Below are 26135 nucleotides of genomic sequence, written 5' to 3' on the forward strand. Positions count from 1 at the left end.
GTGTGGTTCAAGAAAGAAAAAGTGAGGTTTACTTGCACAAATCTTACTTGCTGGCCCTTTTTATACCTAAACTTCACTGTCATGCATGTCACAGCATCCTTGAACCCCCCCCCATTCCTACTCATCCCTCACCATGTGGGATCTGAAACATTCTGCATTAGAGGCACATAAAAAAAGTTCCTAAAGCCTACAGACTCTAGTATGCAAATGAAACCCCTTAAGAGAAAAGTATACTTTGGACGACCTGTTTCACAATGTCTGCATATTGTCTGCATAACGTAATTTAGTGTCCATCAGTGTGCACACTGATTTTTGCATCCATGGTCAATGTTGAGTCCACTAGGTAGTACTGTGCATGTGTCCATCTGTGCTCTTTCACATTGAGTATACTTGAAAGCTGTGCAGACACGACATCCACTTAATTGTACTTCTTTTGTTTGCGAATGACATTATATGCAAGTGTTAATACAGCGATTACAACAGGGGTGTCCAGACTTGTTCATAGAACACTGTCCCTCAGAATTGATAAAGTTCTAAAGTCAGAGAATTTCAGAAGTTAAATGACTCTTTTATGACATTGATACGTTCTATCACACTTTCACCATGTGAGATGTGAATATTTCATAACATGTACCTAAAAAAAAACTAAGAGAATAGAAAATGCTAGCTGTACTTTCAATACACCTTTAAACACAAATAACTTTATTTATTCCGTGGTCTGTTGAAATTCTTGATTCTTATTTTGGTTGAAACGCACAGGTAGTTACAGTAGTTACTTATCAATTTTGCCACAATATCAAGTTTTAAGAGTTTTTCAAGTGAGAATATAGTTATTTTAAAGTCAAATTGGTAGTTTATGTATAAGGATAGCGAATGTTTAAAAATGTTGGAAGCGCCAGGCGGTCAGTAGCAGCTCCGGCAACGGCTCCCCTTGAGCGAAGCTTTATATCGGCCAGACCATCTCAGGACCTTCCGCTGGATCTAATCTTTAGCATCTCTGTTGTTGAAACGTGATATATAATTAATCTTTGGTGTCTCTAACGGTCAGTCTTTAGACTTTTGAAACTATTTTTGTTCTTAGGTGTATATTTTTTTTGGCAGAGATAACTTTCAAAATTTATTTATGACCGTAAATAATGTAATATTACACTGATCCTGCAGGTTTGGCCAGTTGTTTTTGTTTTAAAGAAGAATGTTCTCTTATCTGGGTGATGCAGTGGCGCAGTAGGTTGTGCTGCCGCTTCACAGCAAGAAGGACGCTGGTTCGAGCCTCGACTGGTGCTCCGGTTTTCCCCACAGCCCAAAGTCATGCGGTACAGGTGAATTGAGCAGGCTAAATTGTCCGTAGTGTATGTCTGTGAATGAGTGTTGCGGATGTTTCCCAGAGATGGGTTGCAGCTGGAAGGGCGTCCGCTGCGTAAAACATATGTTGGATAAGTTGGTGGATAATTTCGCTGTGGTGACCCCTGATTAATAAAGGGACTAAGTTGAAAAGTAAATGAATGAATGAATGTTCTCTCATCTGTCCTGGATTGATCGGTTATCTGTGATGAAATCGGATCGTAATATTAGCAGGTATCAACAGCATGCTCTTGCTCTCTTTCGCTCTCCGTCTGTCAGACTGTCACTAAATCTAACCTAATGTTAACGTCTTATGATGTTGTTGCTTGCTGGGGTGTTTTAAGTATATTATAGTAAGGGAAGCCCTAACACATGTCCTGATTGAGTTTCGGGACTTCTGGGTCTCCTTGGTGCAAAATAGAAGGTGAAAAGCGAAGATCAGATCACAGGTAAAAATGATGAATTACACATCTTTTCTTTGGCTAACTTTATCAGGGCTCTGCATCGATACACACACACACAGACATATACAGTCAAGCCTTAAATTTTGGGCTTGACTGTATATGTGTGTATTATATTATACAGTAGCATCTGTAGGACAGTGACTTTCCATGAGCAGGATTGGACATCACTGGATTACAGTGTTTGAATGATGATACAGAGGTCTAACTTTACTACAAAAAAAAAAAAAACACATTCACTTCCTAACATGGCATGATGTCATTAGGCCATCACTTCTGATTGGAACTCTGCATTCATTTGAACTGGAAACTATTCCCTATGTTTTAAGTTTAGCTTCTACTCACAAGTTTTTCAATGCATTAATTATTGCTTTAAATACAACTGTTATTGCAGCATGTAGAGACGGTTTTAACATGCAAACAAAGCTTGTATTTAGCTAAACTCCGTACACAGTTTTTTGGAAACATATCTAGGACATTCGTTGATGTTCTCAACTTATTATACAAAATTTAAGGCAGCTTTACTTGTACAAGAAAACCAACCACTTGCTCTGGACAGCAGACTATATACACTTACACAGCGAAAACATCAAAACCCCATTCTGCTCTCTACGCTATCAGACGAGATACGATCATTTGTCGATAAATTGAGTCCTAGACTAAGTGTATAAGTGCATATTTAACCAAACATGTGGTATATTCTCTTGGTTTGTTTGTCCTTGTCGCTGTAAATAGACCTCAGGATAATGTACAGCCATAATCCCTATCTAAAGTCTGATAATACACAGTTTAGAAGACACAAAGTTACACCTGGACACTGAGAAGGAGTGATAATGGTGGGATGAAAACAGCTGTATGTGGTGACGGGGGCTCTATGTGTCTCAGTATACACAGAGGTCTGGAAACTTCATCTCGTAGACTGGTACAGAGCGACTCCGGCCGTGACCGTTACCGACAGAGCCAGACGGGCTTGGTGGAGGCCTATTCAACAAGCACACACAGACAGAGGAGAAATAGAACAAGTGTTTATCACCAGGCACATAATTGTAGCTAATTTATTCATTTCATTTACTGAAATGTGGAAATGAACTGCTATTTTGGGAATATTTTGAATCAGTATAAAGAGTAGCAAATTTATTAAGGATAATCTAATTAAAAATTGGAAAATACTTTGTAAGATACCTCGTTTCTGGCCACTATTACGTTACCATGGCTCATTACCATAATTCATTAATTAACTCTATTCTGTTTGCATTTATTTTACCAGGAAAACCTCTTGTGATTTGCAATCTCTTCCTTAAGAGTGTCCAGGATTTTTGTTATTCATGCTTGTATCTTTATGTATCCGCGGATTATTCTGTTCTTGGTTGGTAATTGCTTTTACTATACGTGTTGTATTGTGTTCTGTTCCTAAGTATTTATCATCAAAGAACTCTTTTGTTAAAACTCTGGAGCACAACATTTCACAGAAAAACCAGCCGTCAAAGTGAGTATAGATAATTACTTTGGGGCATTCCTTTTCCTTTCTTTTGTTTTGTCTTTAATCCTCTCTTTTGGATGGATCTACCAACCATATACTGTAATTACTGGAGAATTAAATCTGGCATACTCATTAAGGCTGATTTAGGCTTCTGCGTCAAATGCACGCATATGCTCTGGCACAGCCTTTGTGACGTCGCATAGCCCTTGCTGTGTCTGATGCTGAATGTAACTTTACATTGCAATGACTCTGATTGGTTGCCTTGGTAGTGGTGACGAGTGTGGGCAATGCTAAAAGCTGTGAGCCTGATGGAGTGAGTGTTTACAAGTGTCGAGTCACATGAAGGAGCTCCAGATGGAAACTTTTGTTTTGGGTTTACCTAGTAGTTAAAGTTGTCGCATGTCCACCGGTACCCGCCTCTGATTGAGCAAGTTTGAGCTACTTGTAGCATTCAGAAAAAAAAAAAACACCCATGAAGAAATTTGACACAGGGGAACATAAAAACCTACTGCCAGTTAGCGCTTCGAAAGTGTTATTGCAGAGCAGCACAAACAGCACGCAAAAGTATAAATGGAAGACTACGCCAAGGCAGGCGCTGTGGGTTGCGTCAATCACTCGATGCAGAAGTATAAGGGGCTGATCACATCCAACGCGTTGAGGCGCCTTTTTGAATGGTTTACTAACAGCTGCAAGCGTTTTGCGTGCTGCTTATGCGCCCTCCGCTCCTTGTGTTTTAACCACCTCCTGCCCTTGCGCGCCGTGCGCTCGCAGGTGAAAAAAAGCCATCTCAGTGCGGAAAAATCGCGTTACGTCACGCACATCTTTTTCATTTTTCAATCAAAGGAAGGCAGAGGCGGGGTTTCTGTCAAGGTGCCTGCAGTGTTGGTGTTGTCAAGACAACAACGGAGACTTTTGAAGATGGAGGAGAGACTTGTGGTTGCCGTTTTGGGTTATCCAGAGCTGTATGACTTCACAAATCATGAACATCACAATATTAATAATTATTAAAATTTTATTAATATCAACAGCAACACTCTCCACCAATACCCGGCTGATCCAGTCACTGCCTAGCGACATAAAAAAGTGCACAGCGCTTCTTTTTTTCTTGTCAACAAAAAAGGCAGTGAGGTGCACCACGCATTTTTGGAACGTAAATGCGCATTTGGTGTGATCAGCCCCTAAATCAGCCTTTACTCAGACAAGTTCCTATGACTAAATACCTCCAAATTATTATGTCTAACCTCGTATGTGAGCCTGCAACAATTTGGCCAGTGGAGTTGCAGGGCATAAAACGAATCCAAGCACAAACTGCCAATGTGGAGGATGAGCCACTACAATAATGTTAGTATCTGCCCAGTATATCTTCTAATATCTGCCAGTTCCTGTCTCACACTTTCTACACTTTTCTCACAAGTACTATACTTTCAGCATGTAGAATCAGCATAAAGTGTCTGTGAATGACATTGCTCTGATTGGCGTTTAAGCTTCAAATCAGAGCGTGAGAATAAAAACTGAACTAACGAGACTAAGCAATTCAACCAAACAATGCAAGTCAAGAGGTTTCATTGCTTTTCTTATTTACAAATTATATGGATTATCTGATTAACAGACATTGAATCACTCTTCGGTTAGTAAAAAGTGCTGTGAAAATGGTAATGTAATGTAATGTGTGTATTTATATAGCGCATTTATTGTGTATGGCTATACGCCCAAAGCACTTCACAATCTTGAGGGGGGTCTCTCCACACCACCATCAATATGCAGCATCCACCTGGATCATGCGACAGCTGCCACAGGACAACGGCAACCGTGCGCTCACTACACACCAGCTATAGGGTATAGTGCATGCTATAGTGCATGTGTTTATGCACAGCTTTTCTCAGATGATGTAAGACACCAACAATCAGTTTTCTATAGTTATTTTATGTCGCTTGGTGTGTCCTGGGCTTTAGTCCTTTAGCGTAACCTCCACCAACAGGTAGTGTAAATTCACTTTGGGCCTTCCAGTCGCTCGCTCCACCAGGGTTTGAGTATTCTGCATGTCCTCTTCTAGCCTTTCAGCCATAGACTCCATCTTGATCCTCCAGCCAATTAGCTCCCTCTGGCTCCATGCTTCTTTGTGTCAAACGTGACCCATCATCCCACTGATTCCAACCAGCCTTAGTTAGGGGTGGATGCACCATTCAGCGATGTACCATGCTACGCCATGCAGCACCATGCATTTTAGGATTCTAAACATAGGTTTCTATCAAGGTACACACACCGGCGCCGCAAGTCGGCAGCTGTCCGCTGTACCCAGCTACGACTGAGGACACTGTTCACCACATTTTGACATCTGAATAGTTTCATTTTAAGCAACAATTAAAAGTGCGCGACTGGTGTGCGATACTTCCAACTGTCATGAGCGCACCGTGTTGTGGCGCTGCATGGCCCTATTTAGTCTCCTGTGGCTCCATCCTTCTGTGTCTTTTGGTTGCCTCCCTGCCCCCCAGCTTCACATATGTCCTCAGTCCGTCTTCCGGATACCCACCTCCACCTCTCTACATTGGCCCTTCAAACCTGGCTCTAAAGCTCTCTGTCTTGAACTCCGCACCATTGCTTCTCCTTCCAGTGATTCTATCATGAACCTCAGTTCTGGCTGTATTCTGGGTCGTTGTTTGGCCCTTGGCTTCTCCCCCATCTTTGCCGACCTGGTCCTCTTCGCCATCTGCTCCCTGTTCTTCTCTTTCTCTCTCCCATGCAAAGTTAAACCATTTATGATGCAAGGTTGAGTAAGGGCTGTGCAATTAATCTAAATTAAATTTTGATTTTGACTTTCATCAATTATGATAACAACATTACTCGAGTCTGCAATCATTCCTCTGCAAAGCAGTTTCACGTAGAAATGATCGCATTACAATGTAATTACAAAAGTTATGTAATTCGACTTTTAAAGCATGGGTAATTGATCAAATAAATTAAATAGATTCATTCATGTTTTTCTGCATGTGCGTTTTATTCGCACAGTCTGTGCACCCATCATCTGCATAAATGTAAATGGGATTTTTTTTTACCCTTTTGTGCGATGTGATAATACCTCAAAGTTTTATCCTTTAGCAGTCAAAGGGATCGCACATCGGATGTGCCGCTTGGCACAGAGCCATGCATTTTAGAATTTTAAACATAGATATCTATCAGGGTATGCACACCAGCATTGCAAGTCGGCAACTGTCTTCGTTGCTTATCTACCACTCGGGACACTGTTCATGTTTCAATTTTGCATGTGTGTATCTCTCTCTTTCCCTTTTTCTCTCTCTCCTTCTGTCTTGCACACACGCAGACCTGTTCTCTGTCTCTCTTCCCTCTCTTTCGGTTTCACAGGTTCAACCTCCTTCAGATTGACATTGGCTGTAGGATCAGTCAATCATCATTATCTTCATTGAGGTGGCGGCTTCTGCGGCGAATCTGAGTAGTCGCCAGGTTTTTAAAAAGACGACGAGTGGGACGCCGGACAGACAATTTTGCGTTCCTGTTTTGTTCTTTGTTTTAATCTGCCTCCCGTTATTTCTTTTGTTTTGTTTTTTGGTACTTAATATTGCTTTGCCAAAGTTGTTGCTATTTTGTTTATTTTCATTAATTTTCTTTTTGTATAGACACACTAGGTTTAGGAGTGAGCACTGACTTTGAATTTTTCTGCTTGGTTAAGTTTAGAGTAGGTAAGTTAGGGCGTGTAAATGCCGAAGACTTGCTTTCGATTATTTTGTTTTCATTTAGGTAAAAAGATAATACTGAGTTAGTTTGATTTTTGGAGTTTTGTTATTTTCTTTTCTTTTAGCGGCACTTTCGTCCTTCTCCCCTGTGGGGTTTATTGTTTTTGGATTATTTGGATTTTATAAATTGTATATAATTTACCTTTTGTGTTAGTTGTTTTTCTCTATATTCTTCTTTATTATTACTATTTTCTGATTATCTTTGATTTTTGTATGATGAATTAATCTCTTTTTGGCAGTATTTTGCTTGATGCATGGTTCTTCTCCCATATTACACAAAACTGTTACAATATAAATGTTACTTACTTTGGTCCCTAGTCTAACATCAGGAAGTCGTAACAGAACACCATCTTGTTTACTCTTAAATAACATGTGAATTTGCACGTCCGGCAAATGTTACTTCCAATTGTGCGACACACCGTAGGCACACCTGGTGTGTAACCAGCTTCAGAAGACTGGAATCTCAGGTTAAAGGGGGCACTCATGTCTAATACCAAAGGCATAAACAAAACTCATTTAGCCTACAATCTTTACACAATCTACAGTTTTATCTGTTATTTTTTTCTTTTGGTAGTACCCAATTTAAATGTGAAATTTTGAAAACCAGATCTAAATTTAGCGGGAATGATCAGATAGAAAATTATTCTAAGTGGGCATTGGGTAAACAAAAACTAAATATACAGCAGGAGCGGACGAGTGTAGAATAAAACCTGGTGGGAGCAGGATTTTAAAAATCTGTCCCGTGCACACTTCTAATGTAAAGTCATCTTTTAGTTCAAGCTTCACCTAAATGGTCAAATACATGTGGCATTTCAAAACGCGGCACTTAGTGATAGACCCATGTTTGCTATGTAATCAATGAACATATTCCTGTTTAAACATCTGTGCTTTTCATTATTAATCAAACAAAAGAAAAGGACAAAAATCTGCTCACTGCTCTTGATTCATATACATTTGTCGCTAATAAGAACTCAATCAATTTTAGTTCTTACAGTAAAGATTGTAGGTTGTTCCTACATTTCCCACCACTATTTAATAACCATGACAATTGATTAATTAATTCAACCTAAGCTTTTTGCACTTTGGTAAATCATCTGCATATGTAAGACCCTCAGTTTCTGTTCTTGATTAATTTTTGTATTTTGTAATTATCATTAAGGAACTCTTTTGTTTTCTACTTCACATGAACATTACAGAAAGAAGTTTTATCTACCTGATTGTGATTTCGAAGATTTGGTTTAGTTTACTCTGCAACAGGGATGACTAGAAAGAAAAGGAACAAAGAGTTAATCCTCCGCATTAAAGGAAATAAACAGAACAGGAGAGCTGTGTTTATGCTTTTTGATGATAAAATTAGAGACGGAGTATGTGTGTGTGTCATGTACTCACCCTGGCCCCACAGTGGGCTGCAATCTCCTCAAATGGAGCAGTCTGAAACCTCTCTACCACTTGTCTTCTGCGCTCTCTCTCCAGCTCCTCCACATTCACGCTGTCTACTGAACACACACGCACACACACAGACACGGAAGACTCTTAGCTAACTGACATAGACCAAAAAACCTGAAAAAGTTAAATGTAATGATTCTATTACAAACAAAATATTTTAGTACTATATCTTCTCCAGTTATTTGTATTTACTGATTTAGAATTTATTTTGAAAAAAATTTTATTATTTATATACAACATTAATTAGAAAAACATATGGTGGCCGAGAGCCTAACATGCTGCAATTTAAGAAAACGTGCAATTACAAAAAACACTGCAAATTAAGAAAAGATCTTCATCAGTTTGACAGTCTGATCCTCACAAAGCTAACACATTTTTAAAAAATGTGCTGTATTTTTAAACAACACAAACATTAATAAAACGTTCTGCATTTTCTAACAACACAAACAATTTACGAAACGCACCGCATTTTGACATAACACTTTCAAATAGCAAGGGACCCTAAAACGTTACAGACCTGGCTATTTAGGTTATGGTTATTAAGGCTAATATAATACAGAATACAAGGGAATCAACAACAACAAAAAAACTCCCCTTTTAAACTTTTTCTAACTTCACTGAGCAATAGTCACGGCACAGCAGCATCCATCACGTTTTTGGGTCCACTTGAAACATTTTTGTTGTGTTCTGTTGTTTTTGCAAGTGTTGTGAGATAATGCAGCGACTTTTTGTAAATTGTTTGCATGGTGATAAAAAGCAGCATGTTTTATTAATTTGTCTGTGTTGTGAGTAAATGCAGTCCATTTTATTAATTTGCTTTGTGAGAAAATGCAGCGCGTTTTATTAACTTGTTTTCATTGTGAGTAAATGCAGCGCATTTTATTCATTTGTTTGCGTTGTGAGTAAATGCAGCGTGTTTTATTAATTTGTTTGCGTTGTGATAAAATGCAGCAAGTTTTATTAATCTGTTTGCGTTGTGAGAAAATGCAGCACATTTTATTAATTTGTTTACGTTGTGTTAAAATGCAGTGTGTTTTATTAATTTGTTTGCATTGTGTGAAAATGCAGCTCTTTTCTTATTGTGTATGTGTTGTAAAGTTTTGCAGCATGTGTGCTGTCAAATTGATGAAACTAATTTGCTGGCTTTTTTTTGTAATTGCACGTGTTTTCTTAAATTGCAGCACGTCAAGCTCTCTTTGCCACCGTAGAAAACAGAATTAGAAACGCTAAACATGATACAAAAAAAGACATCTCTCATGCTTAAAAAGGCCATATTTATTTAATTAAGTATACTATAATTACTATATTATTGTAAAAAAATAATTTAAAATTTAAATTGCAATATAAATTGCTCAAGCTGTATGTTCAACATAATTACTTCATTGCAGACCCTAAACTATTGAATTGTAGCTTATAAACAATTTTAATTCAAGTAAAATCTCAAATCATGCAAGACTTACCAATGGCTTGTTTAAGAGTTTCAAATGTTATCTGCTCTGCTGTGGACCTCTGTAAAGATAGCATGCATGCATTAGGAAAAATACAGCTGATAGCCAGTACAATAGACACGAGTAAAAACAGAGGACACACACGCATGTTGGTTTTGGTGGTTTACGAGGACTCTCCACAGGTGTAATATATTTTATACTGTAAAAACAGTTTATTATATGGCCTTACCCCTACCCTCACAGGAAACCAGTGGCAAATTTCAAAGGTGAAAGGACAGAGTGAAGTATGATATTTAACTGTATGAAATACAAGCACATAAGACATGTCCTAATAAACCATCTTAACATTGTAACACGCTGGTCATATCCATGTCACTATACAAATTGGTCCTCATAAATACCAAAACCAGTAGACACACTAACTCATTTATTAGTGTCATAAAGATAAGCATATACAACATTACCTGCTCTTTCTCTGGACTGTTTCTAGACTCCATCTCTAACTGGAGAGAGACGGTGTCTCCAATACTCTTCCTCTTAGACAGTCTGTCTTCATCTGAATAATAATAAAAAAAAAACAATATTACAATTTTAAAAACATGCCCAAGAAAAAAAGAATCTTTAAAATTGTGAAATTTCCACACACTGGACACATACTGTATTAAGAAATAGAAAACTTTAACAGGCATCTAGTTTCAATGCATGTAAAGCTCATGCTGAGATTCAGACCTGTGATCTGTGGGATGTACGCAGTGGCCAGTCTCTCTGTGTTATATCCGCTACCGCCCAGCATCTCTGCTATCTTAGCCTGTGCAAACAGCATCTCTCCCTCCACCTTCTCCAGCTTCTCCGGGATCCTGAAAGAGAAGGAGGCTGTAAATGCTGTCCCTCAGCTTTTTATTCACTCCTCCAAGGCAGTAAAAACCAACAGATGAGAGCTGTCTGGATGTTTTCTGGGTTTCATAACCATTTGCGCAGCACATCACAGCTACAAATGTCCCCCAGTATGATCATATAATGAAAAAGCACTAGGATTATTGAACCATTACTGAAAGACATTGAGGAAAAAAATGTACTGTATGTTCCCTTACTAGTAGACACAGTTATGAGAACTGAGACAGAACTGCATGTTTGTCTCTTAGTGTGAACTATGTTTCTGATAATGCGAGCACTGTGGTAGTCTGAATGTATAAAATAATTTGAAAATGACAAGCATTGCTTACTTTGGACTCTCAACAAGAACATCCTCTGGCAGCAGGAACGGAACAAGTTTCTTTCTTGATTCAATTACCTTTAGAGAAAAAAAACGTCACTCCACTGTGTCTAGAGACAGAATATTCAGTCATCTTTAGTTGGAGTCTTGAACAGTCAGATACACATCTAGGTTTATTTCATAATATCAGTATTCTCATAAACATAGACATTCATGTCTCAAGTGCACATAAGCATTCTGGGAAATTCAAATGGTAACATTATATTGGATAATTAAAGTTAATACAAATAAAAGAAAGAAGAAGTCACTAATTGCGTTTTCCATTTCTTTATTATTTTTACTTGAATGCAAAATATCATGTATGTAAAATGTTTAATATAAGTTTACTGCTTTTAATTAAAATGACTTTTTTGTTTAATAATATGTAATAATAAAAATAATGTAATACTTTTGGTATTATTAATAATAACTGAATATATTATTTAAAAAAATCTTTATTTATTTGTGTTTGTTAAAATTACAGGTTCCATCTATTTTAGCTTTTGTCCCAATTTACAGGTTTTATTTTGTATTAATAAATTACTGTGGCCCAAAAACTGTAATGTGAACCATGAGTTTGTAATATATTTAAACATACATGAAATAATTAAGACACACTAACAGGTCAAGTAAAATGTAAAGAATATAGTCTAGCACACATCAAGAGTGTCATGGCAGAGTTAGTAATTGTAGAATTTACTGACGGATGATGGATGGACAGACAGACGAATGGAGCAGGATGGATGGATGAACATATAGATATACAGACGGACAGACAGATAGATCAATAGATCCATCCATCTCTCCATCGATGGATCGACAGATGGATAGCTAGATGGATAGACAGACGGATGGATGGATGGACGGATGGACAAACAGATAGGTAGATGGACGGATGGATGGATGGATGGACGGACGGACAAATAGATAGGTAGATAGACGGATGGATGGATGGATGGACGGACAAACAGATAGGTAGATGGACGAATGGATGGATGGATGGATGGACAGATGGACAAACAGATAGGTAGATGGACGGATGGATGGATGGATGGATGGATGGATGGATGGACGGACGGACAAACAGATAGATGGATGGATGGATGGACAGAAGGACAAACAGGAAGATGGACGGATGGATGGATGGACGGACAAACAGATAGGTAGATGGACGGATGGATGGATGGATGGATGGATGGATGGATGGATAAATGGTTGGATGGATGGATAGACAGACGGATAGATGGATGGACAGACAGACGGACGGATGGATGGATGGATGGCTCTTTACCTCATGGACGTGTTGGCAGAAGGTGGGCACAGTGGTCAGTTGGCTGATGAGGTTGAGATATGCAGCAGACAGAGCATGGATGGCACAGCGGGAATAAACAGGAAGTGTGTCATCAGTCAAGGCAAGGTCCTGAGGAAGAGGAAGCGTTACCAGAAATGAAAGAAAAAAATGCTTAGAAGCGTGTTTTGATAATACAAGTTGATAGACATTTTTATGACCTGTCAACAAGGCAGATTGTTGTATACAGTGAGTACTTGAGCAAAATGTATGTTAGCTTTTAACATCTATATTTAATAACACCAGTGATGGGAATAGAGGCATTATAACTAAACGCAGTTACAGAGTTACTTTTGTCCAAATTTTTTAGACTTAATTATTGGCCATCTCTTGGTTGTGGTCTGTGCAATAAATACAAACATTTCTAAACCATTTCTGATTGTTCCATTATAGAAACTATAATTACAATAAAAACGCTGATTAAAACTGGCACAAGGTTGAGAGACAAACCTGTAAGGCCAAAGCCAGTCGGATAAGGTCCACCACCACCTCCTCATTGGCGAGCTCCACACAGATCAACCCTAGCAGTGTATGAAGAGACTCAAAGTGCCGCTGGACGCTGCTGTCCTCTTTACAGGCCAAGTAAATGTGACGGTACAATCTGTGGCTGTGTTTCTTCATGAACAAGTTATCCTGTCTGGAGCACTTGTCTACTTTCAGCTTCAGTATTGAGATGTCTGATATAATTCTGTATGGGGAAAAAAAGAAAGGTTTGTAAAATGTTTCGTCAGTTAATGTAAATCCTCAGTGACCTATTGAGGGAAAACTGCAATACTTTGTGCAGTTACAAAGGATAGTTCAGGCTTTTTTCTGTTAAATACAAAAGAAGATATTTTAAGTAATGTCGAAAATGAGCAGCCATTGGCTTCCATAGTAGGAAAATTGAACATAGCTAAAACATAAAAGTCAACATTACTTCAAAATATCTTCTTTTTTTGTTGAAAGAGAAAAAAGAAAATGATAACAAGTGGGGGGCAGGGGGTAAATGATGACAAACTCATTCATTTTCTTTTCTGCCCTTTTTTTGTCCCTTTATTAATCAGGGGTTGCCACAGCGGAATGAACCACCAACTTATCCAGCATATGTTTTATGCAGCAGATGCCCTTTCAGTCGCAACCTATCACTGGGAAACACCCATACACTTTTGCATTCCCACACATACACTACAGCCCTTTTAGCTTACCCAATTCACCTATAGTGCATTTCTTTGGGCTGAGGGGGAAACTGGAGCACCCAGAGAACATGCCAACTTTATTCAGAAATGCCAACTAACCCAGCCTGGGCCTGAACCAGTGACCTTCTTGTTGTGAGGTGATCGTGCTACCCACTGCACTACTGTGACGCCCCTTTTGGGTAAACTATTGCTTTAAATCGTATTCATTTGTCACTAAATATGGATGTTCCATACTCTTAAATCTGCAACAAAATTTAAATCAATTTTCTACTCTAAAGTTTTACATTTTTTGCTCTAGCCATTTGGATAAATTTGACAATTATTACATTTACCACAATAAAGAGTAAAATGTACACAGTTTTATTCAAACTAAATTATTGTTTTATGACTAAATAAATCGGACTTGTTGGCTACCCTTAAGAACGCAACATTCTTAAGGGTAAAATGACATTTTAATAATTTAGTTATTAATTTAAAGGTGCTGTATGTAAGTTTTTGACTTTTGTAAAGCATAAAATTCATATTAAAAATGTATTTCATTCAGAAGGGCTTTAAAGGACACCGAAATGCGACCTCTGGTGAACAGTAGCAGACTCCGAAATGAGACGCAGATTAAAAAAATTCAAATATTACAAAACATTAGGTGAGGGTTACATTTTACCTGTGTGTCATAACAACACTCTGTGAGATTTGCAGTGATAAGCAATTGGGCTGTTTTCACCAGACGCAGCGCGACAGAAATTTAAATACAGCCATTCAGAAGCACAGAATATCCACTTACTCACAAAATGGTAACATTTATAATCAAATGAATGCATATTAACCCTCGTTAACATTATTAAATGTACATGCTGAATCATTGATGTATGTTGGTTTGCACTATTTTACAGTTCTAAAGTTCAAACTGTTTATTTAATTTTCAAGATCTAAGGTGAAACTGCTGCTGCTTGAAAGCAGAAGTTCTATAGGCAATGGAAATAAATGTCATGTAAAAGGGCATTCAAATTCACGTTGTTAGCATTTAACACTGAATAAAGCACATGAGGTGCACCTGAGGTGATCATTGTCATTTATCCAGCTGTGAGAAACAGAAGCCATTTCTAATATATAATTTGAGGTGCTGGTTAGGAAAAACTTCTTTTAATATAGAGAATATTCCTTCTATCACGTGCCATTGCTTTTATTTAGAATACGGTTTAAATTAGCCTTTAGGCTCAAGACTAAGTCCTGTTGGTTGTCAATCTGGCAACCTGCGACTGCGTTTGTTTTGATTCAGGAATGCAATACCTAGTTCAACCACTATGTGTAAAACTTACATACTGCACCTTTAAACTTGCACGTTCACATACAGCAGGGGTGGTCAACCCTGTTCCTGGAGAGCCACCTTCCTGCAGATATCAGTTGCTACCCATATCAAACATTCCTGAACCAATTAATCAGGAACAAGGTTGGCTACCCCTGACATACAGTATCATACTGTTGTATAAATGTTAAATAAAACTTCAATAAAAAAAAGACATTACATTACAACAAAAGATAAATGTTATGCTAGGAGTTTTGTCAGTGTGCCCCAACCTGACAGGTGAAAATTTGTGACGGTTGTCATGGCGATCGATGATGCTGATGAGGATGTCGAGCACGAGCAGACGGATCTCAGCGTCCTCCATCAGAGTGAAGGACAGAAGAGGGTCCAGGAATGATGTGGGAAGTGCTGTCAAAATGTTGTTAGACTGGAATCCTGCTGTGACCTGAAGGAGAAAGAAAGAGAATGAGGTTTAAAAGACATCCAGATGGTTTAGACTGCATCAGCAACTGTGGATATGATGAAGCAGCAGGGGAAGGAAATGATGTGCCATAACGTGTGATTACAGTAGGATTGACACAAACCAGCTCACCTGCAGCAGAGACTTGAGCAGCATAATCTGGATCATCCTACTGCCCTCAACCCTGAAAGCAGAAACAGGCATCTATTGAGCAAATTTTATCTTGAGCCAGCAGAAGTACACTGTAAATGTGTCTAAGCTGTAACCCTGTCTCACCCAGTGTTGGCTGACCCCAGAGCAGGATACATGCCTGGCACAGGGATTTTACCGATGATGAACAGCATGACTTCAGAACGTTGGTAGGTGGGTAGCGTGTTTGCAAACGAGCCTGTAAACAAAGAAAGATGAGTGAGGGATTGTGTACTGTCAGCTGGATAAATAAAGCCCTGCAGGAAAACACACCTAACCCTGTCTGTCTGTCTATAGTTGAAAACAAAATCAATATCCCTCCTGTGAAATTTTTTTCCCCTTTAAAATTTTTCCTTAGGGATGTTTAACAGAACCAGGATAAAAAAAATGCACAGTTATTTGTATTATATATTTTTTTCAGGAGGATGTCTTATTTCTCTTAGTTTATCTGGAAAAAAACTACTTTAAAAAGTTCAATATTATTATGCCACTTAAGATTTTTTTCCATTACCTATATAACAAATCGCCAGTTCATTCCGCTGTGGCGACCCCTGATTAATAAAGGAACTAAGCTGAAACCAAAATAAATGAATAGAACAAATCACTGTTGTCCAATCACTTGCCTTTTTAACCTTACTTTCCCAGATAACTTAACTTAATTAACCTAGTTAAGCCTTGAAAGGTGCCGTAGAATGAAAATTTGAAAATACCTAGGCATAGCTGAATAGTGAAAGTTCAGTACAGGGAAATAACATACCCTGAGCCTCAAACACCAATGTTTCCTTGTTTTCATGTAAATCCTGTGTGTTTAAAAACAGGACAATTTAAAAAAAAAAACTATTTAAAATGACTCTGATGATCCTCACTGGATCTTTAATATCCACGCCAAAGGCAGCGTTTGATTGGCCACAATGTTTTGTATTGAGATTACAACAATGATATTTAAGCTTACATTAAAAATAAGAGGGATGAGGACTTTTATTTTGAAAATGTGAGAAGCAGGGAGACTAAAAAGAAGAGCTAGCTAGGTGTCTCACCTGCACAGATTGCAAAATGCAGGATATATAGATTTTAAATATATTCAGTCATGCCCCAGACAGGAATAAAGTCTGTTTGAAAATTATTATTTTTTTGTTTAATGTAATTTTTTTTTTAATTTACATCGTATGTTTGATGAGGCAACAGACACATGAATGTTTTTGATGTTTTTGACTGCACATTTATGCATTGTTTCATATCACTCAGCAGGAGTGGCAGGAGTTGAAATAAATTGCTGTCTGTGTTTCCATACATTTTAAAGCTTCAAAATACAACCCTAAATACATCTCTGTCTGACCCATTTGTTGTGTGTCATTATAACTTATAAGCCTATATTTCAACTCATGTGCAAACTAAATTACTAACTAGTAAAATATTAAATCTTTTCATGGCAAGGACAAAATACATTGTTATTAGAAATTAGTTAAAACTAATATGTTCTGAAATGTGTTAAAAGTCAGTTAAACGGCACCAAAGAGCATAGAATCACCAAGAGGCGACACACTAGTGTGATTTGGGAAAGAGCCACTAGATGCTGCTAGTGTCATGCGGTGGCCATTTTGGAATGAAAATTCTAATTGAACAACAGCATATTATAAGTCTGTAAAATAAACAATTCAAAGTGCAGAATATTGTGATAGTAAGTGTTGTATTGTCGTATTTCAAGTTGTATCTCACTTTTAAGGTGCTTTTTCAATAAATAAATAAAAAACAAAGCAGCTGCTTGCCATTGCGACAGCAATAAGATCCAATGGAAGGCTGATTGCTTTTACTCCAAAATGGCGGAATCGCAGGGCTGTCGCTGGGCGCTGCTGTTGCAATGGAACGTTCTATTGAGTGATGCCTCTTTGTGATTCTATGCTCTTTGACAGCACTTGGGATATATTTGAAAAATAAAACAAATTTCACAGTAGGGCTAATAGTCTGTCCATCTGTCTGTCTGTTTCATATTTTCTATCTATAAACAGACATACAGCCACATCATTACTATAGCCACATCAATTATAAACATTTGTCATTTGACAAATATTTGACTGCTGAAATCTAGCATGGCCAGATTGTGTATTCACAAACATTCATTGTGCACTCACCAATAGTTTTGATGACAGATTCTTGGAGTTGTCTCTCCTCATGTACTTTAATGACCTTGGTGCCCATGTTTGCAAAAGAGTCGTAGGATCCAGTGAGCTCGTAGTCTACGCTAAGTCTGAGCTGCTTCAGTAGAGTATTAAACACCTCCAGTACTGTGGGACCTGTGGAGTGATACAGCCACAACTGAACGAAAATATTTCTACTGAGATTTCTAATGTGCAAAACTGTTAAACAAACTGATTAAATAAGCAGGCAAACTTTTTTATTAGGAAGCAAGAAAGTAATGAAAGAACAAAAACTGGAAAGCTAAATGACAAAGAATGCCTTTTGAACCCTGCTGAAAAATCCAGCTTAAACCAGCCTAGGCTGGTTGGCTGGTTTTAGCTGGTCGACCAGGCTGGTTTTAGAGGGGTTTTGGCCATTTCCAGGCTGGTTTCCAGCCATTTCCAGCCTGGTCTTAGCTGGTCAGGCTGGAAAATGACCAGCTAAAACCAGCTTGACCAGCCTGGTTTAAGCTGGGCATGGCTGGTTTTGGCTGGGCTCCCAGCCTGGCTAGGCTGGTCAAGCTGGTTTTAGCTGGTCATCTCCCAGCCTGACCAGCTAAGACCAGGCTGGAAATGGCTGGAAACCAGCCTGGAAATGGCCAAAACCCCTCTAAAACCAGGCTGGTCAACCAGCTAAAACCAGCCAACCAGCCTAGGCTGGTTTAAGCTGGATTTTTCAGCAGGGAAGTGTGTATTATTGTGTGTTTAGTGCTCCCTCTAGGGGTCTGGTACCTATAGAGCCACTGGCCTCTATAACAGCTGCCTCTGAGATCACCTCCACTATCCCAGCACGCACTCTGGCTGAGTTCTTACTGTTGGCATCCAAGTGGCCCAAAAGCTGCTGAATCACCAGATGAGAATGCTGGGACTATCAAAGGAAGTGTCGACAAAGTTAATATTACAGTAACTTAAGTTACAGAGATATATCAAAGTATACATTCATACTTAGCTATAATTCAAAATTATAGATAGTATACAGTGTCTGTTATTAATTATTGATAATATGTAAATAAAATGCAGTGTTTCCATTAAAAATTACATTTAAACCTTAAACAACCTTAAAAATGTTTTGTGATGTAATAAGTCAATAAGAAATATTAAGTGCAACCTCATTTTAACATATAATGTAATAAAACAATAATGCAATTAATATAATTTGTAATGAAAAATGCATATTATGTTACATTTTTATATTTTTCATATGTTTCAGTCCCCTGTACATAAGATACAAGGTCCCCAAATACCACATAATAATTTACTTGCCATCTTCCACAAAAATGTACTCTATTGAGTGTTTTATTTTGCATCACATTAGAACCAATTGTTTGTATCTACCTGAATGGAGTACATAATGATTTTGAAACAGCGCACTGCAAATGTTTTGCCCTCCCAGAGTGAATGGTTATCAAGGTGCCTGGAAACATATAAGCAAATTAATGATTAGCTTCAGCAAACAGAACAAGAAGAAGGAAGCAGCACACTAAGTAGGTCATAAAATAGACTGGCATAACAAATAGGGACTTTTGTTGTCCTGATATTTTAGGCTAACACTGAGGATGATTTATTTTATTTATTTATTGCTGTGTATGTTAAGTATCATGGTTCCACATGGTTTTGCATTTGTTATTTTGAATATAAAAAAAAACTACACAAGTAAATATAAGCTTTCTAATTAACACTCATTCATCCAAGCATTCATGTTGCTATTCCATGTACATTACTGTTTAGTTTTTTTCAAAGTTTCTGAAGAAAATCTCAATGATTTTAACTAAAATACAGTTAATATTGTTAAATCTTTTTTTTATGTTTTTAAATATTATGAAATGCATTTATAGTTTTGATGGCGAGGTTGATTTTTCATCCATTCCTTCAGTCTTCTGTGTCACAAGATCCTTTTCTATTCAGTGTGTCTTGAATTAAATTGTCAACTGGTCAAAAATTGTTAATTAGTTAAGAAACTAATTAAAAATAATTAATAAATTAACTATGTATATAAATATATTAATATCCCAAAATCTTTTTTAGCAGTATTGAATGTGTATTATTTTGTATGAATTAGAAATATTCGATCAGTCATAAGAGCTGCATGAAAACCCTGGACCACAAACCTTAAGTGTGAATTTTTGAAACAGATTTATGCATAACATGAACAACAAGATTTGCAATGATATATGAATTGTGTACAACTATTTGAGTGTTAAAAATCATCAAAATACTGAGAAAATCGACTTTTAAATCTAAATTTGAAAAATAAATCTTTTCTAAATTTATCATTTTGATCCATACAATATATTTTTTGACTATTGTCGACTTAAGATGTAAGGCAGAAAGGTGCCCAAAGTAGTTGGCCCATGGTAACCTTTGGTTTGGCCCACCATCCCATCTGAAAAGAGAGGGAGAATGATGAGGAGTTGTTTGGGGCAAATGCCTTTGACAGACATTGTAACCTTTTGTTTCTTTATTTACGTGAGGAGCCACAACAATTGAATTTTTCAATTAAATGTTGGAAATGAATCAGACTTTTAAAATGTAAATACTGCCAGTTGACAGACAGAGGACAATGCACAAGACATCGGTGAGCAAATCAAAGCTAAGGCAGGAGCAGCTGGACTAGTGTATTTAGCACTGAACTTCATCGTGTTATAAATGGGATTGCTTATGTTTTAACAATAATAAGTTTATTATAAAACGTCAAAAATGATACTGCATCATTAAATAAAGTAACATCTAGTTATTTTTAAACCTTAGCAAATAAATTACCCATGGCAAATTTAATGTACGTTTTGTTATATTTAACTTTGCCCCACAGCCCTCAGTCAAAAATTGTGGTTTTTGGTCCTTTATAAGAAAAAGTTTGGGCAGCCCTGACTGAAAGGTTTTGTGGTCCATGTTATTTAATATCATCAAAATAAATATATCTTATATAAATGTTAAACATTGAGCAGAAATGCGAACAAGTATGTCTCTCTTCTGCCCTCTTGTGTTTGAGCCGAGCATAAACACTAATACAAACACTCACATGAGCACAGGCTTGACGGCGTTCTTGATGTTTCCGTAAACCGCTCGTCCCAGCAGCTCTCGAAAGCATCTCTCCGTCAGCTCCACCGGACTCTCCTTCTCCTTCTCTGTCTCTGGAGAAGGAGACCTATCCACAGGAATCAAAAACACACACTCTTAACAGGCCCGAATCAATAGGCGGATTGTTGTTGGCAGTACGGTAAGTTGCGGTCAGCGATTTCCCCTGAGGAGAAAATGTGAAGAGGTTTTATGGTTCTGAGTTTATCACACTGTCCAGCTGAGTTTTCATCGTCTGTTTCTGCCCCTCAGGTCCTCAGGCTTATTATGTTTTTTTTTTTTTTTTTTTTGAGGCAGTGCAGCAGCTTCTACAAATAATGGCTTTCTTATGGCACTTAGGAGTCTACTGTAACACTTCAGTTGCAGTCAGTCTGCTGTTATATCACACACTTTTCATTAGCATTCGATTAGGAGTTAATTAGCTTAATCACACAGACTGGTTAATAGCTTATTAGCAAGACACTGTTTTTTGAAAGGAAAATTCAACACTCATGTTTAGAGCTGCACAATATATCGTTTCAGCATCAATATCGCAGGACCTTCAATATTGAGCAGACCCGGATTAAGAAATCAGAGGCCCCTAGGCACATTGTCTTGTTGGGCCCCCAAACCAGCCGCACCCCTATAGTTAAATTAAAAAAATAAGAATAATATACTATTTTTTAATAAAATGAATCTATAATGTATTGCCCACATTTAAAAAATAAATTATATATATTTATTAATAGTCTACACAGATTTTGCTTATTTTTAAAGCATTTAAAGCACACTTTGATACTAACTAAATTAGTGAACATTAATGGTTTTTAGTATGCTTGTTCAAGTTCACTGAAGCAGTACCAAAATATATATATATATATATATATATATTTTAAAGGGTATATTCATTGTAAATACAAATTAGTTTTAATACAAAGTACAAAGACGTTGCTAATATTTAACACCAGGTGGAAAATAACTGTTTATAGAATATTTAAAATCACTATTTAGATGCTGATAAGCTAAACCTTAGTAAATACCCACGAGCCACTTGTGACTTTACATTACATTCTTATTATTTTCATTTTTAAACAAAAAATATTTCCTTTCTATTAAAAATAAATGTATTTCCAATCTGATATGTAATGGGGAAAAAAGAAGAATGAGGACGCTGGATTCGGACTGGTTGATGTTGATCATGTCAAAATATATAGTCATGCGCGTTACGTGCTATGCCACTTATTTTGTGTCTGTCAATCAAACATTGATGGGCGGAAAGTTGCTCAAATAGCTTATTCCAATGAGGTGCGCTATTTGCACTTAGCCTAAATAGACACTCCAAAATCATAATTTTTCCCCCCTCACTGGGGCCCCAAGTGCACACAGGCCCCTGGGCTGGTGCCCATAATGCCCATTGGTTTATCCGGCCCTAATGTTGAGTTGGGATTAGTTGATAATAATCATTGCAGAGTTGAATTATAATGGAGTACAAATGGTAGTTCACCTCAACATTAGATTTCACTCACTATTTTCAAACGTTTATGAGTTTCTTTTTTATGTTGAACACAAAAGCAAGATATTTTAATAACTCATAAAGGGTTGAAACAAGTGAAGAGTGAGTAAATAGTGAATTAATTTTTTGTTTTTGGGTGAACTATCTCTTTAAGGCCATTTTATTGATCTATGCTTGTAAGTTATTTGTTATATATTTTTCAAGATCCAATCCTCTACAAAATCGCCCAATTCAAAATGAAGAATTATTTTCAAATAAAGCTATATTCACTTCACAATATTTATCACAGAAATACAAAATATTGCTATGTCAGTTTTTTCCAATATCGTGCAGCCCTACTCCTGTTAATGAAACACCATACTTTTCCCATTTTTTTCCAATTTGCATCCACAATTAAGTTAAACAGTTAAGTTTTACCATTTTTATCTATTCAACTGATATCTGGGTCTTGTGGGAACACACTTAGCTTAGCTTAGCATACATCATTGAATTAAATTAGACTATTAGACGCTTGACTATTCTTTGGTTACACTGTGTATTAAGTAAAATGAAAAATATTTTATGCAAGCTAAAAGTGCTCCCCAAACCTAGAGATCAGCTGATTAGAAAATGGTAAAACTCAACTCTTTAATTATAGGGGACATGTAAAATTAGCCTATTTCCAAAAAAAGTGGAGTGTTCCTTTAATAGACAACACCACATGCGAATAAGGTAAAAACAATTTCATCAAATTCCCAAGCTGATTAATTACATTAAGAATTGCTGCATTTTTTTCTATCACTGTACAAGATTTCTAAAATGGGATGGGATTTTGAAAATTAACAGTATTTTGTAGGATATGTATAATCAGGCAAATTATGAATGACCATATCCCTCTGTAAAACCTTCAGAATATATTCACAAAGACATGAATAAAACTGTGAAGTTTGGTGTATGTAAGTGCTGCTGAAATGGAGATTTATGGCTCATGAGTAGGGCCAGACAGAATCTGCTGACATTTGTTTTCTAATTCTGTGCAGAATTTTGTAAAAAAATAAAATAAAATCTGCAGATTTATGTGGAATGATTTTTGGGAGTATCATAAATAAAAACTTAATATATATATTAAAAAAATAGTACCTTTTTAAGTTTTATTTTATGTTTACAATGCAAATCCAATTAGATCCACATTTTTGATAAACAAAGCAAGTCTCTCATATAATATATCTACTAAAAGACAGAAAATATTACTTTACAAACTAAATGTTAAATACACCTTATGAACATTTTCATATTAGTCAATAATATCACTGAATATAAAAAATGAATAAATATAAAAGTACACACATTTACACAAGTGAATAAATAGACTCAATGATGGGCTAAAAATCTGCAGATTTCTGCGGGCACAGATTCCGTGTGGGCCTCCTCATGAGGAAAGTCATTTTGTATTAAATGCCTCAAAAGTGTGTTTTTGCTTCTTTTGTGAGGTGCATGAAAAAACAGTTTTTGCTTGTGGTTTCTCGCCTTAAGATTTAAAATGTCTACTTCTCTTGTGATTGCGTAAGTTAGTGTTTCACAGACCTCTCAATGGCTTCTTCTTGCTGGAGGTTGAACAGGAGCGACGGCACAATTTTGTCCATGTGCTGAGGGTCCCAAATATTTGCCTGCAGCTCATCATTGACAGTCTTCCTCACCACCCCTTGAAGCCCCCTGATCCCTGCCATACGAATCCTTATATAAAAACAACACACACACACACACACACAAAATACTGTAGTTAGTCATACTTGCGTAGGAGTTTAAATAATATGTTTCTCAGGTATAAAATTATTAGAGATGTGGCCAAGGTTATCATCCGTGGAGGACTGAATTTTACATCACACCATGGTCAAAATATTTTTAGTGCATGCATCAGAGACTAAACCAACAAAATGAGGGAGAAACCAAGAGGTTTTTCTCTGTTGAAATGGTAAAAAGATGCTCACTTTGTGCGAATATCTGGATCCTCAAAGCTGGAATGGCACATCTCACTGAAGCGGGAGACAAAGAAATCATAGCTGCGGTGGTATGATGCTGTGTCCTCCTCTATGTTTGCAAACTTCACAAACTTAACGAGAAAAAGTTAAGATAGATAAAATTAGAGAAATAAAGTCTGGTCTCACATTAATGTGACTGGATAAAAAGCATTTTTTTAATGGTTAATATTATTTGCCCCTGAATGTTTTTTTTTTTCAATGACGAGCAAATTTTTCTAGTTGCCACAAATTAATTTTTGGTATTTTACAAAACTTATATTTTTTTCTAGTTACTGCAACTGAATTTTTTTTCTAGTTACCTCAGCTTAATTTTTCTAGTTCTAATAACTTGCATATTTTTGTAGTTACTGCAACCTAATTTTTCTAGTTGCAACTTTTTAAAATTCCCATAACTTATTTTTATCTAGTTACCGCAACTTAAAGCTATCACAACTTTATTTTTGTAGTTACCGCAACTTCATTTTCCAAGTTCTTATACCCTAAATGTTCTACTTATTGCAACTTAATTTTCTAGTTATTGCAACTTAATTTTCCTAATAACCACAATTTAATAGTGTATATGCAGAGGGATGCAGAAGGACTTTTAATTTGGCAGTAACCTGGGTAAAGTGCTTCTGGTGAACTGTATTCTGTTACAAAACTGGCGCGTTTAAGATCTGTTCTCTTTAAAAATCAGTGATCTCCACTGCCTGATTGATAATCAATATAAAATGGGTCTCAGATTGTACAAGAAGCACACTACATTAAAGAAAAACTTTCCTGAGCCATGTCTTTAAATATAAACATTTATTTTACTCGTTTTCTGTCTGTCCCGACCTTTTGCCTGTCTCTTAGACTACTCTTTGTGGATTACCCCTTACCTTTCTTTTTTAATATCTACTAGACTACTCTCATAATATTGATGCACATATACATATTCAACATGTAAAAGTTTTGACACCATCATCCTCTAAATTATAAACAAAACCAGACATGATGAAAGAAAACACCACACTGGTTTGTGCCACAACAATGTTAATAGCTGCCAAGAATATCAAACTATCAAATTTAAAAGACATTTAGAGACCAAACACCTTATGTTCATACACTGTAAAACCAGATAAATTAACTGTTTGAGGAAACCGATTGTGGCAAACCATTTAAGTTTTGAAACAAAGTGTCACATACGCATGTCATTTGTGTTGATATCATCAAACTTTTAGAGTATTAGTAACTTAAACAGTTTAAGTTCAGTTATCAAACCCTATTAGTTCAATTAACTTAAACTAGTCAATCAACTTAAACAATGTCCAAACAACTATATACTCAAATGGTTTGGCATTCCTTTTAGCATTAGAGTTAAGACAATAATATAAATAATTAATTCAAAACTCATTCAATTAGAGTTTTGCTCAATATAATCAATTTCTGAGTTACCAAAACTCTTTTTCATTGAGTGACAAAAAGTAACAAAGTAACTTTTTAAAGCATTATAACTTAAAATAAATTACTCATTTAGTTTGCAGTGTAGAAGACCTGCAGGGGAAAACATCCACACACCTCCTGTCCATCTGTTTCGAGCCAGATATTTATTCACCTCACCAAAGAGGCAAAGTAAATATATGAGAGCTAATGGTAAGTTTTGTCAGTAGTAATCTATACACAGCACCTGCTGCAATATTTTAATCAACAAACATTTGCAGGACATTTGCCTAATGTGCTCTATTAAAAGAGTAAATGGCTGT

At 36.8% G+C, this 26135-nt stretch overlaps 1 protein-coding gene across 4 annotated transcripts in view; it reads right to left on the reverse strand.

Moving 5' to 3' along the window:
* Positions 1–1088: 1088 nt before the first annotated feature.
* The window catches only part of efr3ba (EFR3 homolog Ba (S. cerevisiae)), a 54345-nt gene continuing 29298 nt past the window's right edge, over positions 1089–26135 (reverse strand). For 2 of the 4 annotated variants that reach the window (XM_087290770.1, XM_087290772.1), the window contains exons 5-22: positions 24361–24482; positions 23957–24106; positions 20846–20971; positions 19162–19240; positions 18559–18694; positions 17782–17943; positions 15740–15851; positions 15596–15647; positions 15276–15448; positions 12976–13213; positions 12469–12597; positions 11149–11216; positions 10655–10782; positions 10390–10481; positions 9938–9986; positions 8421–8524; positions 8245–8294; positions 1089–2783 (exon numbers count right to left, since the gene is read on the reverse strand). In XM_087290770.1, the coding sequence (XP_087146896.1) occupies positions 2684–2783; positions 8245–8294; positions 8421–8524; positions 9938–9986; positions 10390–10481; positions 10655–10782; positions 11149–11216; positions 12469–12597; positions 12976–13213; positions 15276–15448; positions 15596–15647; positions 15740–15851; positions 17782–17943; positions 18559–18694; positions 19162–19240; positions 20846–20971; positions 23957–24106; positions 24361–24482 (2070 nt within the window). In that variant the 3' untranslated portion in view covers positions 1089–2683. Of the gene's footprint in view, positions 2784–8244; positions 8295–8420; positions 8528–9937; positions 9987–10389; positions 10482–10654; positions 10783–11148; positions 11217–12468; positions 12598–12975; positions 13214–15275; positions 15449–15595; positions 15648–15739; positions 15852–17781; positions 17944–18558; positions 18695–19161; positions 19241–20845; positions 20972–23956; positions 24107–24360; positions 24483–26135 lie in introns of all 4 variants that reach the window. The other 2 variants (XM_087290769.1, XM_087290771.1) reach the window with 1 other exon arrangement.

The sequence above is a fragment of the Danio rerio genome, chromosome 17 (genome assembly GCF_052040795.2).
Source record: "Danio rerio strain M-AB ecotype USA chromosome 17, GRCz13ab, whole genome shotgun sequence".
NCBI lineage: Eukaryota > Metazoa > Chordata > Actinopteri > Cypriniformes > Danionidae > Danio > Danio rerio.